At 34.4% G+C, this 23,457-nt stretch overlaps 1 protein-coding gene and 1 long non-coding RNA gene across 2 annotated transcripts in view; one reads left to right on the top strand and one right to left on the bottom strand.

Annotated features, from left to right (window-relative positions):
- Window positions 1–330: 330 nt before the first annotated feature.
- On the bottom strand, window positions 331–21,459 carry LOC128030747 (carcinoembryonic antigen-related cell adhesion molecule 20). Its single transcript, XM_052618683.1, has 9 exons — window positions 21,336–21,459; window positions 6,416–6,733; window positions 4,707–4,985; window positions 4,345–4,599; window positions 2,787–2,913; window positions 2,585–2,625; window positions 2,390–2,412; window positions 976–1,119; window positions 331–793 (listed from the first exon to the last, which is right to left on the bottom strand). The coding sequence occupies exons 1-9, from the start codon at window positions 21,385–21,387 to the stop codon at window positions 755–757; spliced, it is 1,278 nt and encodes a 425-aa protein (XP_052474643.1). The 5' UTR covers window positions 21,388–21,459; the 3' UTR covers window positions 331–754.
- The window catches only part of LOC128030750 (uncharacterized), a 51,583-nt gene continuing 34,551 nt past the window's right edge, over window positions 6,426–23,457 (top strand). The window contains exon 1 of the long non-coding RNA XR_008187953.1: window positions 6,426–6,574. This is a non-coding gene — a long non-coding RNA (uncharacterized LOC128030750). The remainder of the gene's footprint in view (window positions 6,575–23,457) is intronic.

Here is a 23,457-nt window from a genome sequence, read left to right as displayed (position 1 = left end):
CAGATTCATGATTTTAAAAAACGTCCCAACTTTTCTGGAGTTGGGGTTGTACATGAGCACCATCCTCTTAAGGTGACAGTAGAAATTAGAAGTTTCTGTTTAAATTGAGGATTTATAGGACAAAAACACATTTGAGATAGAAAAATCAACATTTTACTCTGGGGTTATAATTCAGTTTATGTATGTTAATTGGCAGAATTGGTTTTATATGAATCAGCAGTTTCTTGTTAAATAGGATATATAATACTTACTCCATTTTCTAACTGAATATTAAAACTAAAATTCAAAGTGATATTTCTGAGTAAGGGAGGGGTGCTAAAAAAAAAATCAAAATTTTGCTTAATTTTATTCAAAATAAAACAAATAACAAATAAATGCATATACAAAATGTAAAACATCAATGTTTTCTACAGTTAATTAAAACACACACCGGAATGTGGTTATGTTGTAATAACGGCTTTTATAACTTGACATTATTTTACACAATAGAGAGAGTTCAAGAGAAGTTGAAGATTTCGAAACAACATCGATTTTTTATCAGATAAATGTCGAAAAACCCTCCCCTGTCTCTCCATCTTATTTGCACAGCGTATCAAGCCATCTTGAATTCAAAACCATAATAAAAGTTTTACATTTCACTTTAACAACAACATCCAGTGATATCAGACTAAATTAGAGAAATAACACAACACGTGTGAGATGTGCAATAAGCAGGAAGACTCAGTGCGGTAGATTTCAGTGTTTCAGTGTTTCTTCACGTCCGCACCTGCGCACAGGAGGGTTTGATACGTGACTGGAGAAGTTACAGAAACATGTAATAAATTAAATCAACCAATGACTTCCTTATTGTTTGACTGCAGAGCTATAGAACAGAATAAACAGCACTTATCCTGTGATGCAGTTTTATTGCAGCTAAAGTACACATATGGTGTTCTACAATAGGATGGACTACTTTTAATGTATACAACTGCTCACCTGATGTCCATAGGGAGGTGGAGGAGCCCTTGACTTCCCTCCAGGTTTTACTTCAGCATACTCTGTACTAGATTCACTCGTATTCCCCAGATTCACTCTCTCTCCAGCCTTCTGGAAATGGCTAATGTCTGCATAGTTCAGGTCCTACAAACAGTCATTTGTTTTTGTTAAATTAAAATCACAAATGTATTTACATGCCCCAATCCTTCTCTCTTTGTGTATATTTCATGCTAAGTAGTTAATAAAATAAAACGAAGTAAACATGTGATAAATGCATATATTTTTTACTGAAGCAAAAAAAAAGAAAGTTATCCATCACCTATGTAAAAAATGACTGGCCCCTTAAAGTTCAAATCTGGTTGCGCCACCTGCGACAACAACTGCAACAACTCTGCTATCAATCTTTCACATCACTGTGGTGGAATTTGTTTCCACTCTTCTTTGCAGAACTGCTTTAGTTCAGCCACATTAGAGGATTTTTGAGTATGAACTGACTAAGGCATTTTGGTTTAAGTCAGGACTAGGCCACTCCAAAACTTTCTTTTTTTCATTTTTCAGCCATTCAGAGGATGCTTTGGATCATTGTATTGCTTTTTAATCCAGTTGCACTTGAGCTTCAGGATTTTCTGTTAGAGAGCAGAATCCATGTTTCCCTCTTGTTCTTCACACCAGCACACTGCCACCACAACACTTGACCATAGGTCTGATGTGCTTTTTATGTAATTCAGTGTTTGGGTTGCACCAGATGTAACAGGACACTTGTCTTCCAAATAGTTCCACTTTTGACCCATAACTTAACAAAACATTCTTTCAAATGGTTTGAGGATCATCAATGTGTGTTTCAGCGAGCGAAAAATAATTGTGTATTTAAGTGTTGATTTACTTGAACAGGTCTTGCAGTAATCAGGCCCAGTTGCATCTAGAACCGAATTATGAATGCAGCTTCATAGATTTGGTAATTCAATTTTTTTTTAACTGTCTTTTGTGTTTATCAAGGTTGCCTTTGTTTTATATAACACTTTGTTTTCATTTTTGAAACAATTTTTTTTCTAAGACATATGCAAAAGCAGAAGAAATGGGGGTAAACCCTTTTTTACAGCACTGTAAACAACAAAAATGAAATCCCATTATTAAACTGTTTAATAAATCATAATGATTTAATATTTGTCAATATCCATAGCTCATCCTCATAGCAAGTAATTGTGCAGTAATATGTGAAAGATTAAAGTCCATTTAAGCTGACTGTAAAAATATACTCATCCCTAATTCAATAAGCCATAAACTATTTTATTAGTGCACATTTCCAGTAAGGGTTTGTCATTTAATTTGACATCAGATTTACAGTTTTAAATCAAGTATCCATTTAATAAAAAGTAAGGCTGTGATGAGAAAACAAGAAATGAAAGTCACTCACAGGCTCCTGTCTGCTTTGTGCTGCTGTTTAAAGAAAGGAACACTCAATGAGTTTAATACTAAGAGAAGTACTGTATATACTGAATCATCTGTAATCTATTATGGCATGTTCATTTTCATGGTTGGTTTTGTGAAGTAAGTTGTGTTGTTTCAGTCACATACTCATGTAGGAATTATGAATAAACAACAAACATACCTCCTCTTGCCGGTTCATGTTGTCCAAGGTTAATTTTTGGTCTGTAGTGTAAAGAAAAAGACATTTTGTTAAAACTTTCTTTAATACATTTTTTTTTTTCTCACAAAAAGACAGCTTATCTTTTTGTTATTACATACTGACATATTTTCAGAGAAGGTCACTGTAATTGTAGTACATAATTCAAAAACTCAATTTTACTCACATTTTCTTAGTTTTTGTTAAATAGACAGTCAGACCACAAATGCCTGCAACTGCCACTAAAACCCCAATGACAATCCCAGCTATCGCCCCTGATGACAGCCCTCCTCCTTCTCCTCCTTCTCCTCCTTCTATGACAAAAGGCACAAAAAAGCATATGTACAGCATATAATACATAGTTAATTAAATTTTAACATGTATCAAAGATGTTATGAAAACACTAAAATAAAATTAAAAAGCAGACATAATGAAGTTATAAAATAAATGGTCATTATATATACACACAGTTATATATACACACAATATATATATATATATATATATATATATATATATATATATATATATATATAGTACAGACCAAAAGTTTGGAAACATTACTATTTTTAATGTTTTTGAAAGAAGTTTCTTCTGCTCATCAAGCCTGCATTTATTTGATAAAAAATACAGAAAAAACTGAAATATTGTGAAATATTATTACAACTTAAAATAATAGTTTTCTATTTGAATATACTTAAAAAATATATATATATATTTATTTATTCCTGTGATGCAAAGCTGAATTTTCTGCATCATTGCTCCAGCCTTCAGTGTCACATGTAACATCCAGTCTGTCACATGATCATTTAGAAATCATTCTAATATTCTGAATTTTTTTTTGAGTGTTGGAAACAGTTCTGCTGTCTAATATATTGGATGAATAAAAGGTTAAAAAGAACTGCATTTATTAAAAAAATAAAATAAAATAAAAAACAATTTCTAATAATACATATTCTAATAATATACTGTATTTTCTTTACTATCACTTTTTATCAATTTAACACATCCTTGCAGAATAAAAGTATTGATTTTATTTAAAAAAAAAAGAAAAAAAAATGACTGAACCCAAATTACTAACCAGAAGTGTATATTATTACAAAAGATTTATATTTTAAAGCTTCTTCTTTTTTTCTTTCTTTTTTTTTACTTTTTATTCATCAAAGTATCCTAAAAAGTATCACATGTTCTGAAAAAATATTAAGCAGCAGAACTGTTTCCAACTTTGATAATGAATCATCTTATTAGAATGATTTCTAAAGCATCATGTGATAATGATCCTAAAAATTCGGTTGCATCACAGAAATAAATGATAATATAAAGTATAATAAATTTAAAAACAATTATTTTAAATTGTAATAATATATCACAATATTTCATTTTTTTTCTGTACTTTTGATCAAATAAATGCAGGCTTATGAGCAGAAGAAACTTCTTTCAAAAACATTAAAAATAGTAATGTTTCCAAACTTTTTGTCTGTAGTATATATATATATATATATATATATATATATATATATATATATATATATATATATATATATATATGTGTGTGTGTGTGTGTGTGTGTGTGTGTATATATATATATATATATATATAAATCTAATTAATGTATTTTATCTATGCTGCAACAGACGTATGTAATAAATAAATGCCATAAAAGTACCTATACTACACAAGCGTTAGTATCCAACTGTAATGGTTATAAAATGTTTACAACACGGGTTAGTTTAAACTATTCTCACCTTTAACTAGTAAAGCATGTTTGTGTGAGGCGCTTCTCTTTGTGACATTATTGGAGGCTGTGCAGATGTAATCTCCACTGTGTGTGAAGTCAGTCTCGTTTATGGTGAATGTGTCTGTGGTCACATTGGTGTCTGTTTCATTAAACTTCCAGCTGAATGAAGCAGAAGGTTCAGATTTTGCAGAACAAGAGAGCGACACACGAACCCCTAAATCCACCACATCCTCACCCTTAACAGAAACATCTTCTGGTCCATCTAGAACACAAACAAGAGACTCAATGACAAACTAATCACTGAAGAATGACTGTATTTCATCAGGTTTGAGCTCAAATCATCTTGATGTCTGAATGTTGAACACTCACAGTTGATGATCAGACGCACAGGTTTTGCCGTCTGAGAGCTAGCAGGGTTTCTATATGTACATTGATATTCTCCACTGTCTGATCTCTGCACTGGACTGATGGACACTGATCTGTGATCAGATGAGAAGATGATGCTGTTGCTAGGAGACAGAGGACGGTTATCTTTCATCCACTGCACAGAGGTGATGATGCCAGTTCCCTCAGAGCTGAAGTTAGCAGATGATTCTCCCTCTATTAATGATTCTTCTGGACCAATAACTCTGACATTAGTTATATTTTCTGTGTGAATGAGAGAGAAATAACAAAAACACAAAATCTTAAATTAGTCTTTCATATGAAGTGAGAACTGAGTGTAATTCTACGGAGTCCTGCACATGACATGCAAGGAAGAAAAAAATGTAGGCACGATTTAACAATTTGTTCTTAAGTAAATTGTCTGCTCAATATGATAATATATGCCCTCTTTCTAGGTAAATCATGTGCACTTAATAATAATTAGTTAATAATTAGGCTTCCTGTCCACGTACACATCCTCATAAACATGTTGCTGCTATGTTATGTTATGTTATGTTATGTCATGTTATGTTATGGACAGGACCATAAAGGAAGCAGCTCTTTCATAAAGAAGGCGGATATGATAAGTAGCCAACTGAAGATTAATAAAGCAGTTAGGGGGTGATGATTAAAATGTGCACACAATTTACCTACCCTGTTGATGGCTACTGGTTGAGCTGGTCCTAAGCAACTAGCTCCTGCTCAGGACCAGCTTAGGACCAGCACATGAACAGCTTAAATCAAATCATGACCAGCTAAGGACCAGCTCAAGCCAGCAGCCATGCTTCAGAACATACCCAACCAGCATATGCTGTCTTCTGCAACAGGGTAGAATGAGGGCACAAATTATTATCACAAGTTCAACATTTACTGAAAATGAGGAAACTAATTAATGGAGAAAATTTATGATAGAAAATTACATGATCAATAAAAAAAAGTGACTGTGCTCAATTATTTGGCACGATCTGGTTGTTGGTTGGATTGTGAGCAGTGTATGTTTAATTTCTCAGAAACGTTTTTACTTGTTTAAGGAGAATAACAGCTTGTCACTTAACAGAATCGACCGCCTATCAGCTAATGTTCAGTCTTTTTCCATTTTTGGAGTTTATAATGTGGAAAAAACGGCTTTCTAATTAAATGAGGTCAAGGTTATATCGTGATAAGTTTTCAAGGCACAGTTGATTCAAGCTGATTGTTATACTTTCTCCAACAGTAGAGCCAAGGAGGTTGATATCTCTATAAAAACATGTTATCTCTAAAAAAAAACATATCTGGTTGAAGCTAAGTGAATATTTTGTGTTTCCTGGGTGCACCAATAATCTTTTAGCTAAATAACCTAGACAAAATCAACAACTGATAATTTCAGAATAACAAAACAACATTAGCATGTACATACATAAATTATAATAATAAAAATAACTATTATTATTTGTATATCTTTATTTTCTAATCAGTAATCTCATCATACAACTTTTATAATAACATTTTCACATATTTATGATTCTTGTTTAATTTTATTAACATTATAAATGAACAAAAATATGCTGTTACTTTTTAAATCATTTTTCACATATTTATTAAACACCCATTTGTCATCTATTCATCTTACAATATATAGTTTCAAATACTAAACCAAGTTTGCGCAACACACTCACCGAACACTAGTGAAGTTTCTCCTGTAAGTTGTTCTCCATCACTAGTTAATACAGTTAGTCTGTATATCCCAGAATCCTCCAGTCTCAGGTTCCAGAGCTCCAGAGCGAAAGTGTTTCTGTCAAAACTGACTCTGTCTCTGTATGCTGAGACTATTATAGGTGAATCAGGCGGTCCTGTCAATATCAGAGTTGATCCAAAGCTCCACTGAACTGTAATAAATGATGTGTTGGGCGGGATAACAGGAGCAAACACCACACTTCCTCCTACTGCTCCATTAGTCGGACCAGAAATCTGCAGATCTTCACTTAGAAACAGACCTATTCAAAACATCATCATCATCATCATCATCACCATCATCATCATCATCATCAACAACAACAATAATAATAATAAACTGCTAAAAGGCAGTTTTATATAACTAGCTTTTTTAGTTTAAAAAGTGCATATACAATACACAAAATCATTTTTGCATAGATATTATATACTGAGAAGAGAACCTGCGAGTCACAACTATCTTCCTCTATTTTGTCATGAATGACAGTGCAGAGTAGGGCCGTAGCTGGGGTTTGCAGGGCCCCGGTGCAGGTTGTACCAGTGGGCCCTGCTTGAAATAGTTTAATTTTATGTTCGATCTATTTATTTATTTGTGCTATTTACACATTGTTTAAGTTTTTCAAGTTTGTAGGTGTCCAGGTACAGAAACCAAATAATTAAATGTAAAATAGCACTGCATAGTATTCAGTGTAAATATACAGTCAAACCAAAATTTATTCAGACACCTTCAACATTTCACACATTATCACAGTTTATTTGCTATTGTTTGGAATTTTTTTTCTAAAATTTGTCAAGAACTCATAGATAGAAAGGTACGTAATGGATTACAATCAAACACAACTTCAGAAAACTGTTAGTTTGACAATATTTACACAACTATCAATATTTTGTCGACCAATTATCAAGCAATGTTTCATTTTGTTCAGTCTGTGGTGTAAAAAGGTTGCATTAGTTATTCAGGAAAAAAACATGTAAGCAAAACATGGTCAGGTCAAAGTGTCTGAATAATGTTTGGTTAAAAAAATAAATTATATATATATTTATTCATAGTAATTTCACTAGTAGTCCACTGTATGAATCATTTTTGGGTATAATATGTCACAGTTCGCTTTATTTTTCTATAGTAACATAAATTAATTATACTGTCCTGCACCTACTAAAAATATATCCAAATTTAATACCTGGTGTCTGAATAATTGTTGGTTTAACTGTGCATTAATTTTTGTTAAAACTACAAAGGTATTTCCATCAAGAGCAGTGAGTGATTTTTTTTCTTTCATTATCTTGGATTAACATTACAGCAGCTAGTAGCTAAATTAGGTGCAGTCACTTTAAGAGATGATGAATGCATCCAGTATAATACACATCCCATTTTGATCACTTCAGACATAACCAACAGTTTTTTCAAACATACTTTCCAAGACGGATGTTTTGACATATTTTGTATGTATTTGCCGGCAGTGTTGAGAAGGTTACTTTGGAAATGTAATCGGGTACAGATTACAGGTTTCCCTATTTAAAATGTAATAGTGTAACTTTTTCATTTAATTTATTAAAGTATTTAAAGTGTTTATTTTCAATTGTGAATATTTTCAAACATTTAACACCATGCAGGGTTAACCTTACAGTAGTGCTCCACACTGTCAGACTTTCAAAATCCTTCATCACTTGAATTTAGATCAAATTTGAACACATCCACCACAAAATCAGACTTTAGTATTGCCTTTTACTTTGAGATTGACCTGAAGTTTAATGCAGATTTAAAATCATAAGAAATTGTTTACTGATACTGTTTTTGAAACCAAATATTTGCATAACAACAGGAAACTATCTGCATCTAAAAAACAAAAGTTAATAAAAAAAAATAATAATAAATAAAAGCATATAGTTCTGCTCAAATATTGTTAACTAGCATATGTCCAATTTTGTGTACTAAACTCTAGAAACATTGGTGTCTTTTTGAGACATTTGTGTCTCTTTTTATATGATATGACAATAGTTTTGTCAGAATAAGTAAAATGCTCATGAAGTGATTCAGAGCAGAGATTATGTTTATGTGTTCATGTACTCATATATTAAAGGCGGCAGAGGATGAAAACACTGCGAGCTTCAGTAGGCCTATGTGTAGTAAATGAAATTGCATGTTTGTGTCATTAATTTCCACGAGGGGTGGACTGTGAATGAAAAAAATTTCAGACAGGGAAATCTCAAACTCATACAAGCAAATTCTGAAACATGGACAACACTATTTTTTTGTATGGACCTGACTAGGGGTGTCCCCGACTAATGATTTTCATAGTGAATTGGAATTTTCTATTCTTGCAGATATTCGACTGATAGTCAAATCTTTTTTTTCGGGGCGGGGCAAAATACATTAACAAGAGTCAAGTCAGACATTCCACTAATTGATGTTAACACACAGGGGAAATGTGTAATGAGCACCTTGCAGATATAAACGGGGTAAATAATGTTTTATGTTTTGATGAACAGATAGCTAACACTAACGTCGGCGAAACCATAACAATTAACAATATTTTTTTTTATTTTTTTTTATTTTTTTTACAATAGTGCTATCATGTTAATGTTAGCCAAAAACATTAGCAGTTAATGTTCTGCATTTCTGTTTTGAGCTGCACGCGCTGAAGATGACCAGGGGTGCATTTCCCAAAATCATCGTTAGCCAACTATGGCCGCACGTTCCATCATTACCAACGTAGTTCAACTGTGTTTCCTGAAACCATATTTCAACGAACATTCACAAACTGCATCGCAAACTTGTGCCGTTGAAACGACAGCTCTCCACCTCTGGGTGGAGGGAAAAGGGTGTATTGATTTGTTTGGGTAGGTGATTTGGCAAAAATTTCAATTTTTATTTTATTTTATTTTTTATATAAATATCATGATTTTAATCATTATTGTTTGCCATGTTGGTTTTTCTATTTTGCACGCTGTTTGAGCATCACAGCCAAACTAAAACCCCTCTAATAATGAGAAAGCTTGTTACATTAAGGTAAAAAAATATGAAAAAGTATGGATATTTAGGCCAGTGTGGGAGAAGATAAAAATCTTTGTCATTATTTTATCTTTGTTATTAAAAAAAATAGAACTAAGATACACATTACAAAAACACATAATACACAAATAAACAGTGTTTTATTTTCAGGTACAATAGCATTTAGCAGGAGCATTCAAAAAATGTAATGAACAAATAAAAATAAAACAATATAGCAACTGTTTTAAAAAAAAAGTGTTTGGTGTTTTATAAACATTAAAGGAATAAGTAACCACAAATAATAAAATATGTTAGTGTTTTGTTTTTATATACCTTCATGTACTCACTCAAAAGGTGTTTTAAACCTGATTGAGTTTTCTTCTTTTGCTAAACAGAAACTGGAAAACCAAACAGTTGCTGGTTCACAGTGACTTTCCAGAGTATTTCCCTCTACTATTAAAGTCAATTTGGAGAAGCAACTGTTATCTTGATTCTTCAAAATATCTTCTTGTGTGTGCAGCACAAGAATAAAAATAATATACTGTTTGGGACAACATGTGAGTGAATAAACAATGAAAGAAATTATATTTAGAGTGCACTATCCCTTTAATTACAGTGGCAGCATGTTCATTGTCTCTTTAAAACCTGCACGCATCTAAGTAATCAGGCACAGTTCGAAGGGTTTTTCGTTTTGTGCGCCCGCTTTGAGTGTTGTATTATTTACAAATTACAATTGTAGCTACTGTATAGACAGTCGCCTATGGCTATGATTTTACAAATATAGTTGTCTGATTGATTTTATAGTCTCAAGCATTCAGAAATGACAACAGCAATTATCAGACATTTTAGCACCCTTTTCAGGCATTTGTAACCTATGTAATGTACATAAATAGTTTATTTTGTATTACATTATTAACTTTAAAAGTGTTATTTAATTACTATTAATTAACCAATCATTATTGCCTCGTTGTTTTTATATGATGCATTTTATGTCATTTTAAAATGTTGTTAGATAGCACACGTAGGTCTGGAAGATGTCTGTTAAAGATCTCTTGATCTGAAAAGCATCTGCTGTCTACGTCTGACAGACAGTACCGTCGCTCCCTACACGCAGAGTACGCAGTCTGCGTAGGGCACCAACTCTCAGGGGGCCACCATCCAAAAAAAAAAGAAAAACTTGCGCAATTCCCCCATCAACGCTCGCGATAACTCAAACCAAATTTATGCGGCTGAATGTTCATATTTGATGAATGGACATCTATGCCCGGTTAAAAACATCAGTAATCCGGTGCACAAAAAAAATATATAAGTGACCGTCTCTAAAGTTACATGGGATAGTGTTCCTGTAGCTCAATTGGTAGAGCATTGCACTATCAAGCACAAGGTTGGGGGTTTGATTCCCTGGGAACACATGATAGGTAAAAATTGATATCCTAAATGCACTATAAGTTGCTTTGGATAAAAGCGTCTGCTAAATGCATAAATTTAATAAAAATGTGTATTTAGTATTGGTATACACTTTTCTAACGTCAGCAGCATTTGAGAAGAATGACTTACAGTCATACAAACAGCTTAATGCACACCTTTAATTTTTTTTATATTTATTAAAATAAAAATAAACTGTTAATCATATGTAAATTATGCTACTTTTTCAAAACCGAATGGTCTCAAATGCAAATGTGAAGCTCAGTAGTATTTGAGAGGACTTGCAGTCATAAAAACAACTGTATTTTGTTAATTTAGGTCTCAACTACAACGCACACCTGATAAATTTTTTATATTTATTAGAATAAATTGTAACTAATTGTAACTCTGACTTTCCAGGTTCCCTTACAAAAATTATCAATGGTTTTACAAATAACACCAAAAATCATAATTCTTGTATCCATGGTAACTGCAAATCAACCAGGGTTTTGTTTCTTCAAATAATAATTTATAAACAAGTATTAAAATACTGTAATATTGTTTCGTTGTTGTTGTTGCTATAAGAACTGACCTAAGCCATCAATAGCCTTTAAAATGACTTAAAATGCATTATATAAAAAACAATGGGGCAATAATAAATGGTTAATAACAATGTTAAAGTACATAATGTAGGCTAATAGAATATTAACATAACATGTTATTACAAATGCCTGCAAATGAAGATAAAGGCCTGGTTATTGCTGCTGTTACACTAACAGGACAATCAAATCCTTGTTTAGGCTATTGGCCAAACATTTAATTTAAATATTAACTTAATATTTTATTTTTGGCCATTTTTGGTTTGCTATAGATGACACAACTTTTATAATTTCTTCTTCTTCTTCTTCTTCAAAAAAGTGGACATAACAACCCTTTCAAACACAAACTATGGTTAGTAAAACTACTTAATTTTCTTTTTCAAGATTTCTGAATGCTTGAGACTAAATTAGAGTCATAATAAAGTTATAGACATAGGTAAATGTCGAGAGCTACATTTGAAATTTGTACATTAAAGTTATTTTATTAAAGTTCTATTCTCACCCCTATAGTAGGGGGGCACAACAATACAATCCTGCTTAGGGCACCCATTTGGTCAGTAGCGGCCCTGCTGCCAGGCGTCTTTCAGATGTCAGTTTTATATACATTCAAAATCATAAACATCATATAGACATATAATAGACATCTATTTGACATCTAAAAGGAAACGTCCTATAGATGTATTACAGATGAGCAAACACTCTAAAAAATACATCTTGCAGATGTAAATGAACACGTCAAGTAGACGTCTCAGAGATGTGCGTGTGCTATCAGGGTGTAGTCTGTTTTTATTACCAAAAAAAATATTATCTGAATACTTAGTTAATTATTATTTGAAGCTACTTGAAGTATCAAAGCCATGGTGAATTTGTAGTTACCATTGTTACAAGAACCATGTTTATTGTTGTTGTTGTTGTTTTTCGTAGGAAATTTTCAGAAGGGAACATTGAAACTAGAATGCGGGGGTGATATTATCACCGACATTAAAACACATTATCAACTTAATATTTAAATTTTTAGGGGTTCGAGCATGCAGTGATGAAACCCTATTGTAATTGTTAGGATTCGTATTATTATTATTATTGTTGTTGTTATTATTATTCCGCCCTAGAACAGAATGTGCAGCCCAAACTGTAAGGCCTAGAAAGCTGAAATTTGGACATATCGCAGAGCTCAATTTGGGGAGAACTTATCAAAGTCTCAGCCCAATCGGCCAAATGGGGGCACTACACCACAAAAAATACAATTTTAGACATTTTTAGCCGTAAGTCGTAAACCAAAAGCATGACATCATTGCAATCCTTGGGTTATCCCGAACAAAAGTGTACACTGCCTTTTTTTGCTCTATGATGCATGGTCTTCTCGCAAAATTGAGTTATATCTGAAACCTACTTTTGCAAACTATTCCTAGGTTTTTCAACCGATCAGAACCAAACCACTGCAGAAATATTCTCTGGACACTCAATATCAATAAATTTCCAATAATTTAGATTCTTACACGAAACAGTACGCCAAAAAGCTATATGCAAACGCTAGCCAAATGTTATTTTAGCTATAACTCTTGAACTGTATGATATATCTTCATCAAACTGGGTACACATGTATATAAGCTCAATCTTTGGTCAAATACTTGCCACTTGGGGGCGCTTTAAGACTGAAAAAAAAACACATAAATTACTATAACTCGACAACCGTTAGTCTGATCGACTTGAAAATTGGTATGCAGTGTCTTTGTCTGAAGTGGCACAAGCAGGGTGTGATTTGCCGGGGGGATGTGTGGGAATTCCCCCTTTCTGGTCAATGTATCCCTGCCTCTGCTTAATTATTTTTTAATTATTTATAAATTCAAAAGTGATCACGGTGCTATCTGATTTGTTACACCTCATGACTCATAGCCTATCAACACTTACGAGATGGTTGAAGCCGGTCCGCTGGGCAGTGGAGTTGCCAACTTGGCGACTTTGTCGCTAGATTTGGCACCTTTTTTCCAAAAAAACGACTAGTGACAAATCTAGCGACTTTTTGGGCAATCATTATTGAGTCTCTGAGACTCTCTGGTGCCGTGTATGAGCGTGAGGTCTCTCTTTCCCAAGTGGGTATAACTGCAGACCGGAGATCTCCAAAATGGGGCGTGAACTCCTTCTCCTTTTTCCCAGACCGAGCCTCTCTCTCTGCATCTGCTGTGTTCAGCGAGCGCAGAGAGGAGCAGCACTTTCAGTTAAACAAAAAAATATATTCTGGTGCTTCTAACTCTATTTTACAAGCAAGTATAGCTGAGATCAGTCACAGCACAACCACTGACTTTATTGTATGTGTATTTAATTTCATTAGTGCAGATTAATGTTTGAGAGCTGGTTATGTAGTCTTAATGGACTGCGTTTCAGTCAGTATAATATTCATTCCGTTGTCTGACAACAGAAACATTAAAATTAGATTAAAATTAAACATTAAAATTAATAGAATTAAATTAAATGGCTAACTTAAATTGCAGTATGTGAGCATAGGGAGGCAATACAATATGACGCACTTACTAAATATGCTAATTAGCGCATGACATCCTCTAGTTCATGTTCTCATGATTTATCAGAATCAGAATCAGAATCAGAATGAGCTTTATTGCCAGGTATGTTCACAAATACTAGGAATTTGTTTTTGTGAAAGAAGCTCCGCAGTGCAACATAATGACAGCGACAGAATAAAAAAAACACGCATGCAAAGATGCAAAGTTTTATGGGGATCGGACTGTATGTGGCGCTATAACTGTTCATAAGACTTCAATAAAACAATATTTCTATTCTAAATGGCTTCAAACAGCCAACTAAAAAAACATATATTCACACACACATTAAAATTGCATTCTTTCTAAACAAACATGCACATTTTTAGGGAGAATTGGCAAAAAAACCCCCACTATACTAGTGATAAAGCTTAAAAACACAGTGTTGTATGAGAAATTGCATTCATAACCACTAGATGGCAGTAGAAGACCACTAATGGGCTCATTAAATGAACAAAAATCTGTACTTTTCATTTGTTTGCTTGTACACATTTTAACATCACTAAAATAACATATAAAATAGCATTGACTCAAAGTTTAGCATTTTGTTCAAATATTAGTTTTTACAATTATGCCAGATTATGATTACAATGAAACCTGCCAATGACATACAAACTTAAAAAGAGAAGACTATCTCTTTATGTGTGTGAGTGTGTGTGTGGAAGCATGCTTAATGATTATTAATATAATAGTTGAACCATTTCATTTCTGTGTGTGTGTGTTTGTGTGTGTGAGCCCATTCTCCACTTTAGATGTGTTCTACTGTCAGCCATACATCCAGGTTGGCCTAGACCTTAAAACCATAATATATTTTAAGCCCTGATAAATGCTTGAACCCCAGTAATCACTGCTTGTAGCTATATTTTATAATTATGATTATATGTTCATGTTTACATGTTTATTTAAGTATAGGTATATGTTTTTTTTTTTTTGAGCAACTGGAATGGTGCCCCTTGGGAGATGCCCTATGCAAACTGCGTACTCTGCGTGTAGGGAGCGACGGTGCTGCATGTGTCGCAGTCAGTCTATGGTCGCAGTATATATACCGCAGCACCAGAACTGCAGAATGTATGCTACAGCACATTACAACGATATTTCTTCAAAATCAGATAGTTGGAGACATTTTTATCGTCCACGATCAAGAAATTTAATATTGCACACCTCTTCGCAAAAGAAATCGCAGACCGAGAGCAGAGCCAGGACTGCGAGGGCACTTTAGCATCGGATCTCAAAGGGACCCCCGGGCTCAAGCCCCACCCCCTTGTGCACGCCACTGGCAGTGTGGCCCTCGCAATAATTCTCCCTTCGAAGTGCCCTCTGAAAGCATTAATCATGCTGATTGGAACACAGCCATCGTTTTGTTTGTGCGAAGAAACGGTGAGTTTGTCAAGTGAGATATCTTTGTAAAAACATTCCAAAAGACATATTTCTCAAAGAACAATATTGTTAAAACAGTGTTAGAGGTTTTCACTTATATTAAATGTTAACACTCAAATCACAGTATTTTATAGTAAATTAATGTATCCAAATAAAGTAACAAAAAAAAATATTAATAAGTGAGGGATTTTGTTGTTTTTACAGAATTAGAATATAGAATTATCTCTACAAATGTGTATATATAAAGAGAGAAAGAGAGAGAGAGAGAGAGAGAGAGAGAGAGAGAGACAGTATATACACTGTTTGCAAAAATATTTTTTTATGTTTTTAAGTGTTCATTTAATGCATATTGGCAAATAAACAAATTATTTAACAGAAAATATGTCAGATTAAACAAGTGGTTTAAACTGCAATGGTGTCAGGAGGTATGTCTCCCAGCAGCCAGCTATCACCAAAGCCATGCACCCTCTTCAGACTTCAGATGTGAAGCCTGATGTTAGAGGCCCAGGCAGGAGGGGGCCTGATGTTGAAGGGCCATACTGGAGAGGGCCTGATGTTAAAGGGCCAGAATGGAGAGGGCCTGATGTTGGAGGCCTGAACTTTTAAGGGAAAGGCCTGGTTGATGCACATGCCATGCCTGTTGGCAAGAATATTCTCATGGCAACAGGCCCCAGGCCCAGGGTGGCCAAAACTTTCTCTTCCTCTGTAGGGAGAGGAGGAACTGAACTGATACCCCATCAGTCTCGTTTGCTTCCCTATTACGTGCAGCAACCTTCCGATTATTTTTTCACACTTGTGAAGTTCCTCACTTATTCTGTGCTTTGTTCATATCCATAGCCAGCATCATTTATTTTTTGAGTGATTTCTGCCCAGATTAAATTTTTGTTCATTTTTGTAATGCTATTTTTCAGCTTTGAAAATTGGGGTTTTCGTGTAATTTTCATTAGCACATGGCAGGAAATGGCAAGGAGACTTAAATAGGAAAGATTTAGCAAAATAACAAACAGGTGTCCACAACAGTACATCACAATTTTTTCAAAACCCATCTTTATTAAATTGTGGTTAAGTACCCTATCAGTATTAAATAAGAAATAGTATTTATGTGAAATTGTGAAATTATTGACATTAAGATCAGAAAAGAGCAAATTTTTTACTCCATGTGTGTATATAATGTATTGCAGAACAAATGAATGATTCGTTATTACTGGACTCCTACATAATTTCAATTCAGAAGCGTAATTCGAGTCGAAGAAAACATAAAATAGAACCAAATTACTGGAGGTGGATGTATGTGCTCATGGCTCCAGTCAGCCATTAGATAGAAGAAGAAGAAGAACGACAGCTCAAACCAACATAGTTTGAACGATGGATCTGTGACACAGGTACTGTACTATGGTTTCGGGAAACAGTCATGACTAGCTAGTTCGTTTCCATAACAATGCATCGTACTAAGGTGGTTAATCAGCGAGTTACGTCGTTATAAGGGAAACGCGCCCCTGATCGTCTTTTTAGGCTGGCCTCAGCCATCCGTGTGCCCCTATAATCATCACCACCTTTCACCCCACTAGCACGGCCCTGGTATACTTCAAACGAAGTTTGTTTTCGTTCTTCGTTCGTTTGTTACATAATAACAGTTTATAAGTGTTTCTTTATTTTCCCTAAATGTCCCTCAAATAATAGCTGATTTGTCTCATTATATAAGAATAAAGAAAACTGGGATGAAAAATCTACTTAAACCAGAATTGTAATTGTATTATGGTAAAATAAATGTTCAGTGATATCTTTAAAATATTATTGAATTTTGGCACAGATTTGTTTCTGCATAATGTTGATACTGTTACCAGTGGCGTAGCCACGGGTGTGCCAGGGTGTGCCACCCACAGTGGCAGCTGGCACACCTAAAAATAGATGCAGAATTATTTTTTATAGTCTCAATAAAAAATGTTTACTAAACTTGGGCTGTTGTTGTTTACTTAGAATATATATATATATATATATATATATATATATATATATATATATATATATATATATATATATATTTATATTTTTTAATCAACCCTTTCACGCGTAAATTACTAATATTTTAACTAGTTTCCATGGCGACGCGTTATGATTGTCACGTGACACACCGCAGCCACTAACAGATGTATCGATATTCGTTTTATTTAGTTTTTCATTTTTTATTAAAATATATACACAAACTTGCTTACCATGTCAACTATCTGATATTGCAATTCTTCGTTTAAAAACCTGGTGTAACCCAAATTTTGTCTTCTGTCATGTGTACATTTGCTACATGCTTAAAAGTACAGGACAGTCTGTTCTGATGGCCTCAGCTGAACTTTAGACTTTAGAAGACTTCTGTATTAATATAGAAATAGAAAAAAACAAAAAGATGTAGATTTCCATCTAGTCTCACAGATCGTTTATGTTTTGCGCTTATGACGCTGTTTGTCTGAGTTTTGGCTTCACACGTCTGTTTTTGAGTTATTTTGATCCTTGTGGGTTTTTGATAAGGGAGGCAATACAGCCAATCTCCTGAGGTCTTTGCAATCCTGTATTTAGCTGAGCAACACCCAAAGGCAACAGCTATCTGTTGATCTTCTAAAATGTGGAAGTGAAACTGGACTGCAAGGCTCATCTGGTATCTTTATATGGACCAGAGACCAGAGACCAATGTCTTTCTATCTATTTGAGACATGACTTCATTTCTGGATCACGAGACTCTTTGCTTGAAGAGACTACTTAAGGAGGTGCAAACCCCTCCTTCCTGGCGCTCAGACTGAGTTCAGCCTAGACCCTTCTAGCTGGACTTAGCCTTCTCTCACCTTCTTCTTTATCTTTGATTCCGGGCTCACTTGAATACTTCAAACTTCTCTCAGGTTTTATTCATCTCAGATATTATTATTATTATATTACTTGTTATTATATGAATATTATTATAACTTTTGACTTTTGATATACAAGTATTGTTGTATACTTTGTATTATTATTTGTAACATCTCGATTACTTTTGAATATTATAATGCATTTTGTATTACTCTTAATTGGGCAACATCCATCATATATGGATTGCTTTTAAAACTATATTAATATTGGGATTTGTATTTTCTATATTTGAAGCTGATTTTAATACTTACTAATCTGTTTGTAAGTTATGAGTTGTATTCTCATTTCATTTATTCTTTGAATAAATTTGCATATTAAATTACCACCCCCCACCGTCTGACATGGATCGAGAGTAAATTTTTTGCATCAAAACCTTTATAAATTATCTTGATCTACAACGAGATGAGCGCTGCAGTTCAGAGTCCTGTCAGCCGGATTTAACGTAACGTTACAGCACTTGAATTCCCCAGTTTCTCCCGAAATACATGAAAGTAAGTGGATGTTGACCTGGACGAAGAATAGAGTAAACTTTATTGTTCTGCTATGTGTGTCTGAAATATGAATAAAACACGTCGTCAAATCACATTTGATTAGATAGTTTTTGCTGCTTCCATAGACATCAGTGTGTATTTTACAAACTACCAATGTGTTGTTTTACTAGTGATTATGTATATTAAATTGTATGAAACCTAAAATAAACATTATGTGGTTGAAAACACTGCATATTAATTGTAATATATGACAAGCACTGAGCGCGTCCGTCTCTGGCTCAGCGCGAGCCAACGCTGTTTGAATCTGGCAGTTCTGTGACGCCACTGAACATTCTAAATCATACTCTCAGGGGCACAGAAATAAGAATCCAATATATGGTGAAATAATGCTAAAAATTTTAAAATGTAATTTACATTTTAAATTATTTTTGTTAAAATATATCTGCCGACATTTGGACTGCCAACCAATCAGCAAACAGCAGCTGACTGTGACCCCAGCAGTCTATGATATAAACAGATAGCAGATTGCACATTGCTAGCTAGCAATATGTCGCAGAGCTCCTTTCTTAATTTTTTTTTAGCAAAAAAACTTGGCTTGATGGACAGCCTGACACAAGGCCTTAACGTTAAAACTGATGAGGATGTGTCTCCCTCCCCGGGCCCAACATCAACAGACAGTGTTGCCAGATTGGAAATGCCCAAGTATCGTACCAGAAGTTCAAAATTATCGTATTTGGAAGAAAATTATTACACTTAACAATTAACTACATTTTGACACGACCTGCAATTACTACCACTAGGAGTATGGTTGGACAGAAGCAGTGCGACAAAAATACTATACCATTATTTTGCACAGTAATCTGACAATAAATGTGGCAAACCCAGATTTTCATTTGCACACCCAGAGTCTCTTTTCTGGCTACGCTACTGATTGTTACTAATAAATATTCAAACCACTTGTGTTACAACTAATTGCGGTAGCCTACTTTGTGCCCCATGCTCCCCCTATACGACGGCAGGAGCGCGAGATGCGCGCATCAAAAATTATGCGAATATTTAGAAAGTATAATTTCTAAAAAATGAGTGAAAAAAATTATATAATTCTCAGGGGCATAAGGCAGGAAGCGATGCAAAGAAGAGGAGCAGATAAAATATCAAAGAGGTAAAATTCACAAGTTAATAATGTGTATTAGCCCGTGATGTTTATTTTGAAATAGCCTTTTTAGAACATCTTAACTGACAACACTGACACCACGGAATATATCTGCTTGAGTTAACTGCTTATTTAATTTAATTTTATTTTATTTTGACTAAATGTAAGCTTCTGTTAGGTTGTTTTAATATCAAATCTATAATCTATAATCTGCCAAGTGCACCAACAAAGTGATGGATGCTATTTACACTAGGTGCAAATACTGTAGCTGTAGATGATATTTGGGGAAGTCGTGGCCTAGTGGTTAGAGAGTTTGACTCCTAACCCTAGAGTTTGAGTCTTGGGCCAGCAATACCACAACTGAGGTGCCCCTGAGCAAGCCACTGAACCCCCCAACTGCTCCCCGGAGGCCGCAGCATAAATGGCTGTCCACTGCTCCGGGTGTGTGTTTTATGGTTTGTGTGTGTTGTTCACTGCTCTGTGTGTGCACTTTGGATGGGTTAAATGCAGAGTACAAATTCTGAGTATGGATCACCATACTTGGCTGAATGTCACGTCACTAAAGAAATTGTATTTTAATTATTTGGGTTTGGTTGACCCAGTAAACATACAAATTAAATACAAAATTATATGGCATGGATAAGATATAGAGCCAAAATCAAAGTTTTAGTTTTTTTGATGCATCCTGCTGGATAGACGTTTTATATATAATGGATTTTGCAATGTTGGTTGCATAATGTAGGCCTGTTGTCCACTATGATGATAGCACATCACATCTATCATTTAGGAACTATAAGCATGTTTTAAATCATGCATCTTGCATTGTTTGATACTGATTAACTGATTATAAAAAAAATTATGAATGAACAAATTAATTAATAATAATTTAGAAAAAGTGTCAATACAATTTTCTTGTAAATGCTTTAGTTGGAACTGTACTGTATGTTTAACAGGCTAATCATTGTTTCAGAAATTGTGTTGTTAAAAGTTTAATTAACAGGTTTTAAATGAATGATGATCTATGATCGAGTATTGTAGAGTTCTGTACTAATTTACCATTTGCTTGTGAAAATAATACCAATACTGAACCCATATATATCCATCATAAAACCCATCAATACACGTTCAAATGATATAAGTAAATATAAAAGATAGACATACATTTAAAAATATGTATTTTATAAAAACAGAAACAAATAGCCTATAAACATACAACATTTTTTTATACATGTTGTTTTAATGAATGTGGCATGCATATGTGAATATTATATGTCACCTTATATGATATGCAACATATGTAGAAATATCACTCTTTAAGGCAATATATATCATACTGTATGTTATATTTCCTAATGAGAATCTAAAACACACTAAATTATATAATTGATATAAAAAGGCTCACCAAAACACAACAATATCCACAGGGTCCCATATAAGCCATGAGAAACCATCATGATCGAGCTCTGAGGTTGTTTTTGATCTGTCACGAGCTGCAGCTCAACTCATCTGAACTATTATCTACACACAGTTCTCAGTTAATGATAAACAGCAGTTATAGATAGCAGAGTATTCACTGCGCCACCTAGTGCTGGATGTTAACACAAGCCTTACATGCCAGTTACTGTAAATTAAGATACCATTTTGAAACCAGTAAATTATTTAATGTTACTGATATTTTTGATGCAGCATGTTATCTAAATGTTTTATTTGACTGAAAAAATGCTATAGTCTGTTTTGCCACAAAAAAACAATTAGGGTTACCAACTTCAGCAAAGTAAAAAAAAGAACAATAATGGTTCTTAATTAAAATAAGGGACTGTGTAAAGGACACTCAACATTAATGTTCTGTACCACATAGTGCATGTCATTTCAGTCTGTGCACAAATGAGGAGGAGCAGATTTTGTTCATGTTGTTCAAGTGCATGTTGTCTTTATCATTTAACATCTGTATACAACTGTCATATAATATGTAATGAAAGGTATAGCCTTTAATAAGTGCTACATACATACATAACTGTAGACTTGTGTTGTGAACAGTACATTCCAGGGGCTAGTTTTATGGTGGGGTCCCTCTCTGTCTGCAACAGTGTAGAAAGGTTTGCTACTTTTTGTTTGGATCTTGGTGGATTAACTCAAACAAATGACCAATACCAACAGATAAAGATGCTAAGACAATGACCAGACACCTGTTAGAGGTCCAGGAGAGGACCCCTGGTACCATAGCCTGACTACGTCAGACTTCGTACCTCCGCTCAATTTCAGTTTGCTTCTGTACTCAGTCTGAGATAGCAAACCATCTCCCAGGTTTCCTCCGGCTCCGCAACAGCCGTCCAGTCAACGAACAGGATGGGCTGAGAGCTGTGACATAGACGCTAAACTAAGCATAAGCACTGAATTTAAGATTGAAGTTTAGGTTAAAGAAATTGAAAAACGACAGCAGACATGGAGACATGGGATGTTATTCACTCTGTTGTGATGAATATTCCCTGCATTTGCCTACTGATGCTCGAGTGTTTGTTTCACATTTTGAATGGAGGTGATGTTGTCGACCTATTCATGACAGGTTTTTGGAAAAGTTTACCATTACCATTACCCATATCTAAGTGATTGTGTCCCCCTTTGTTGCTCTCATGCAGGATCAGGTTAAAGGTAAAATTTGTAAGATATTTGCAGTAAAATATCCAAAAACCACTAGGCTAGTGTTATATATTTTGTCCAGCTGATTACTAACAATATCTCTAATGTTTTCAACTACTTGTAAATCATGAAAATTCCCATTCTAAACAGTGACACGGGGCAGTGCAGTCGCTTGTCAATGACGGTAGTTACCCTTTGTTACCGCCTTTACTGATGTAGAAACCTCATGGCGACAGTGTCGTGGACAAATGCGGAAGTAGTGTCTAGCGTCCAGCAAACCACTAGCTTGCTTCCTTATTTTCTTCTTCTTGCATGTTTTCCGAGAAGAGTTTGGGACAAGAGGAGAGAAATCGCGAGGATTAATATCGGTGTTGCATTTTCTAGATGGATAGAGTTTCACGACAAACTTGTTTTACTTGACAGGTGAGTTGTTTTGATTCGTATCTTTACGGAAAACGTATGCTATTATAATGATCAACAAGATTAATATTATGGGGCATACACGCCAAACGCGGGGCATCGCGTCTCTAGACCCGAGCGAAGAGCGTCTGATCCATAGTCTGATCACATCTTTCCATTGACTTTGTTCATAATCTACTCACGCAAATTGTTGAACAATCGCTCTTCCTTAGCGTCATCGAACCACGCCATTGTTATTGTTTTGGTAGTGCTCCCTCTCGTGGCAGGTCCTACAAACTGTACCTTTAAGGAGGCAGCAAAACTTGCTCAATGGTTTTGTTTTTGCAGCATAACTGTGTTTACAGGGGAAGATTGAGGCACATAAAACACGTCATAACCAAGCATTATGTGATTGGCATATGGGTACACTAATGATTTTAAACCTCAGACAAGACAACGCTTTTCAATAATGCCCTTCCATACTCTGT

This window comes from Carassius gibelio, chromosome A16 (genome assembly GCF_023724105.1).
Source record: "Carassius gibelio isolate Cgi1373 ecotype wild population from Czech Republic chromosome A16, carGib1.2-hapl.c, whole genome shotgun sequence".
In the NCBI taxonomy this organism is placed as follows: Eukaryota; Metazoa; Chordata; class Actinopteri; order Cypriniformes; family Cyprinidae; genus Carassius; species Carassius gibelio.
Note: the sequence above shows the minus strand (reverse complement) of the source record. Positions and strands in the feature narration are given on the sequence as shown.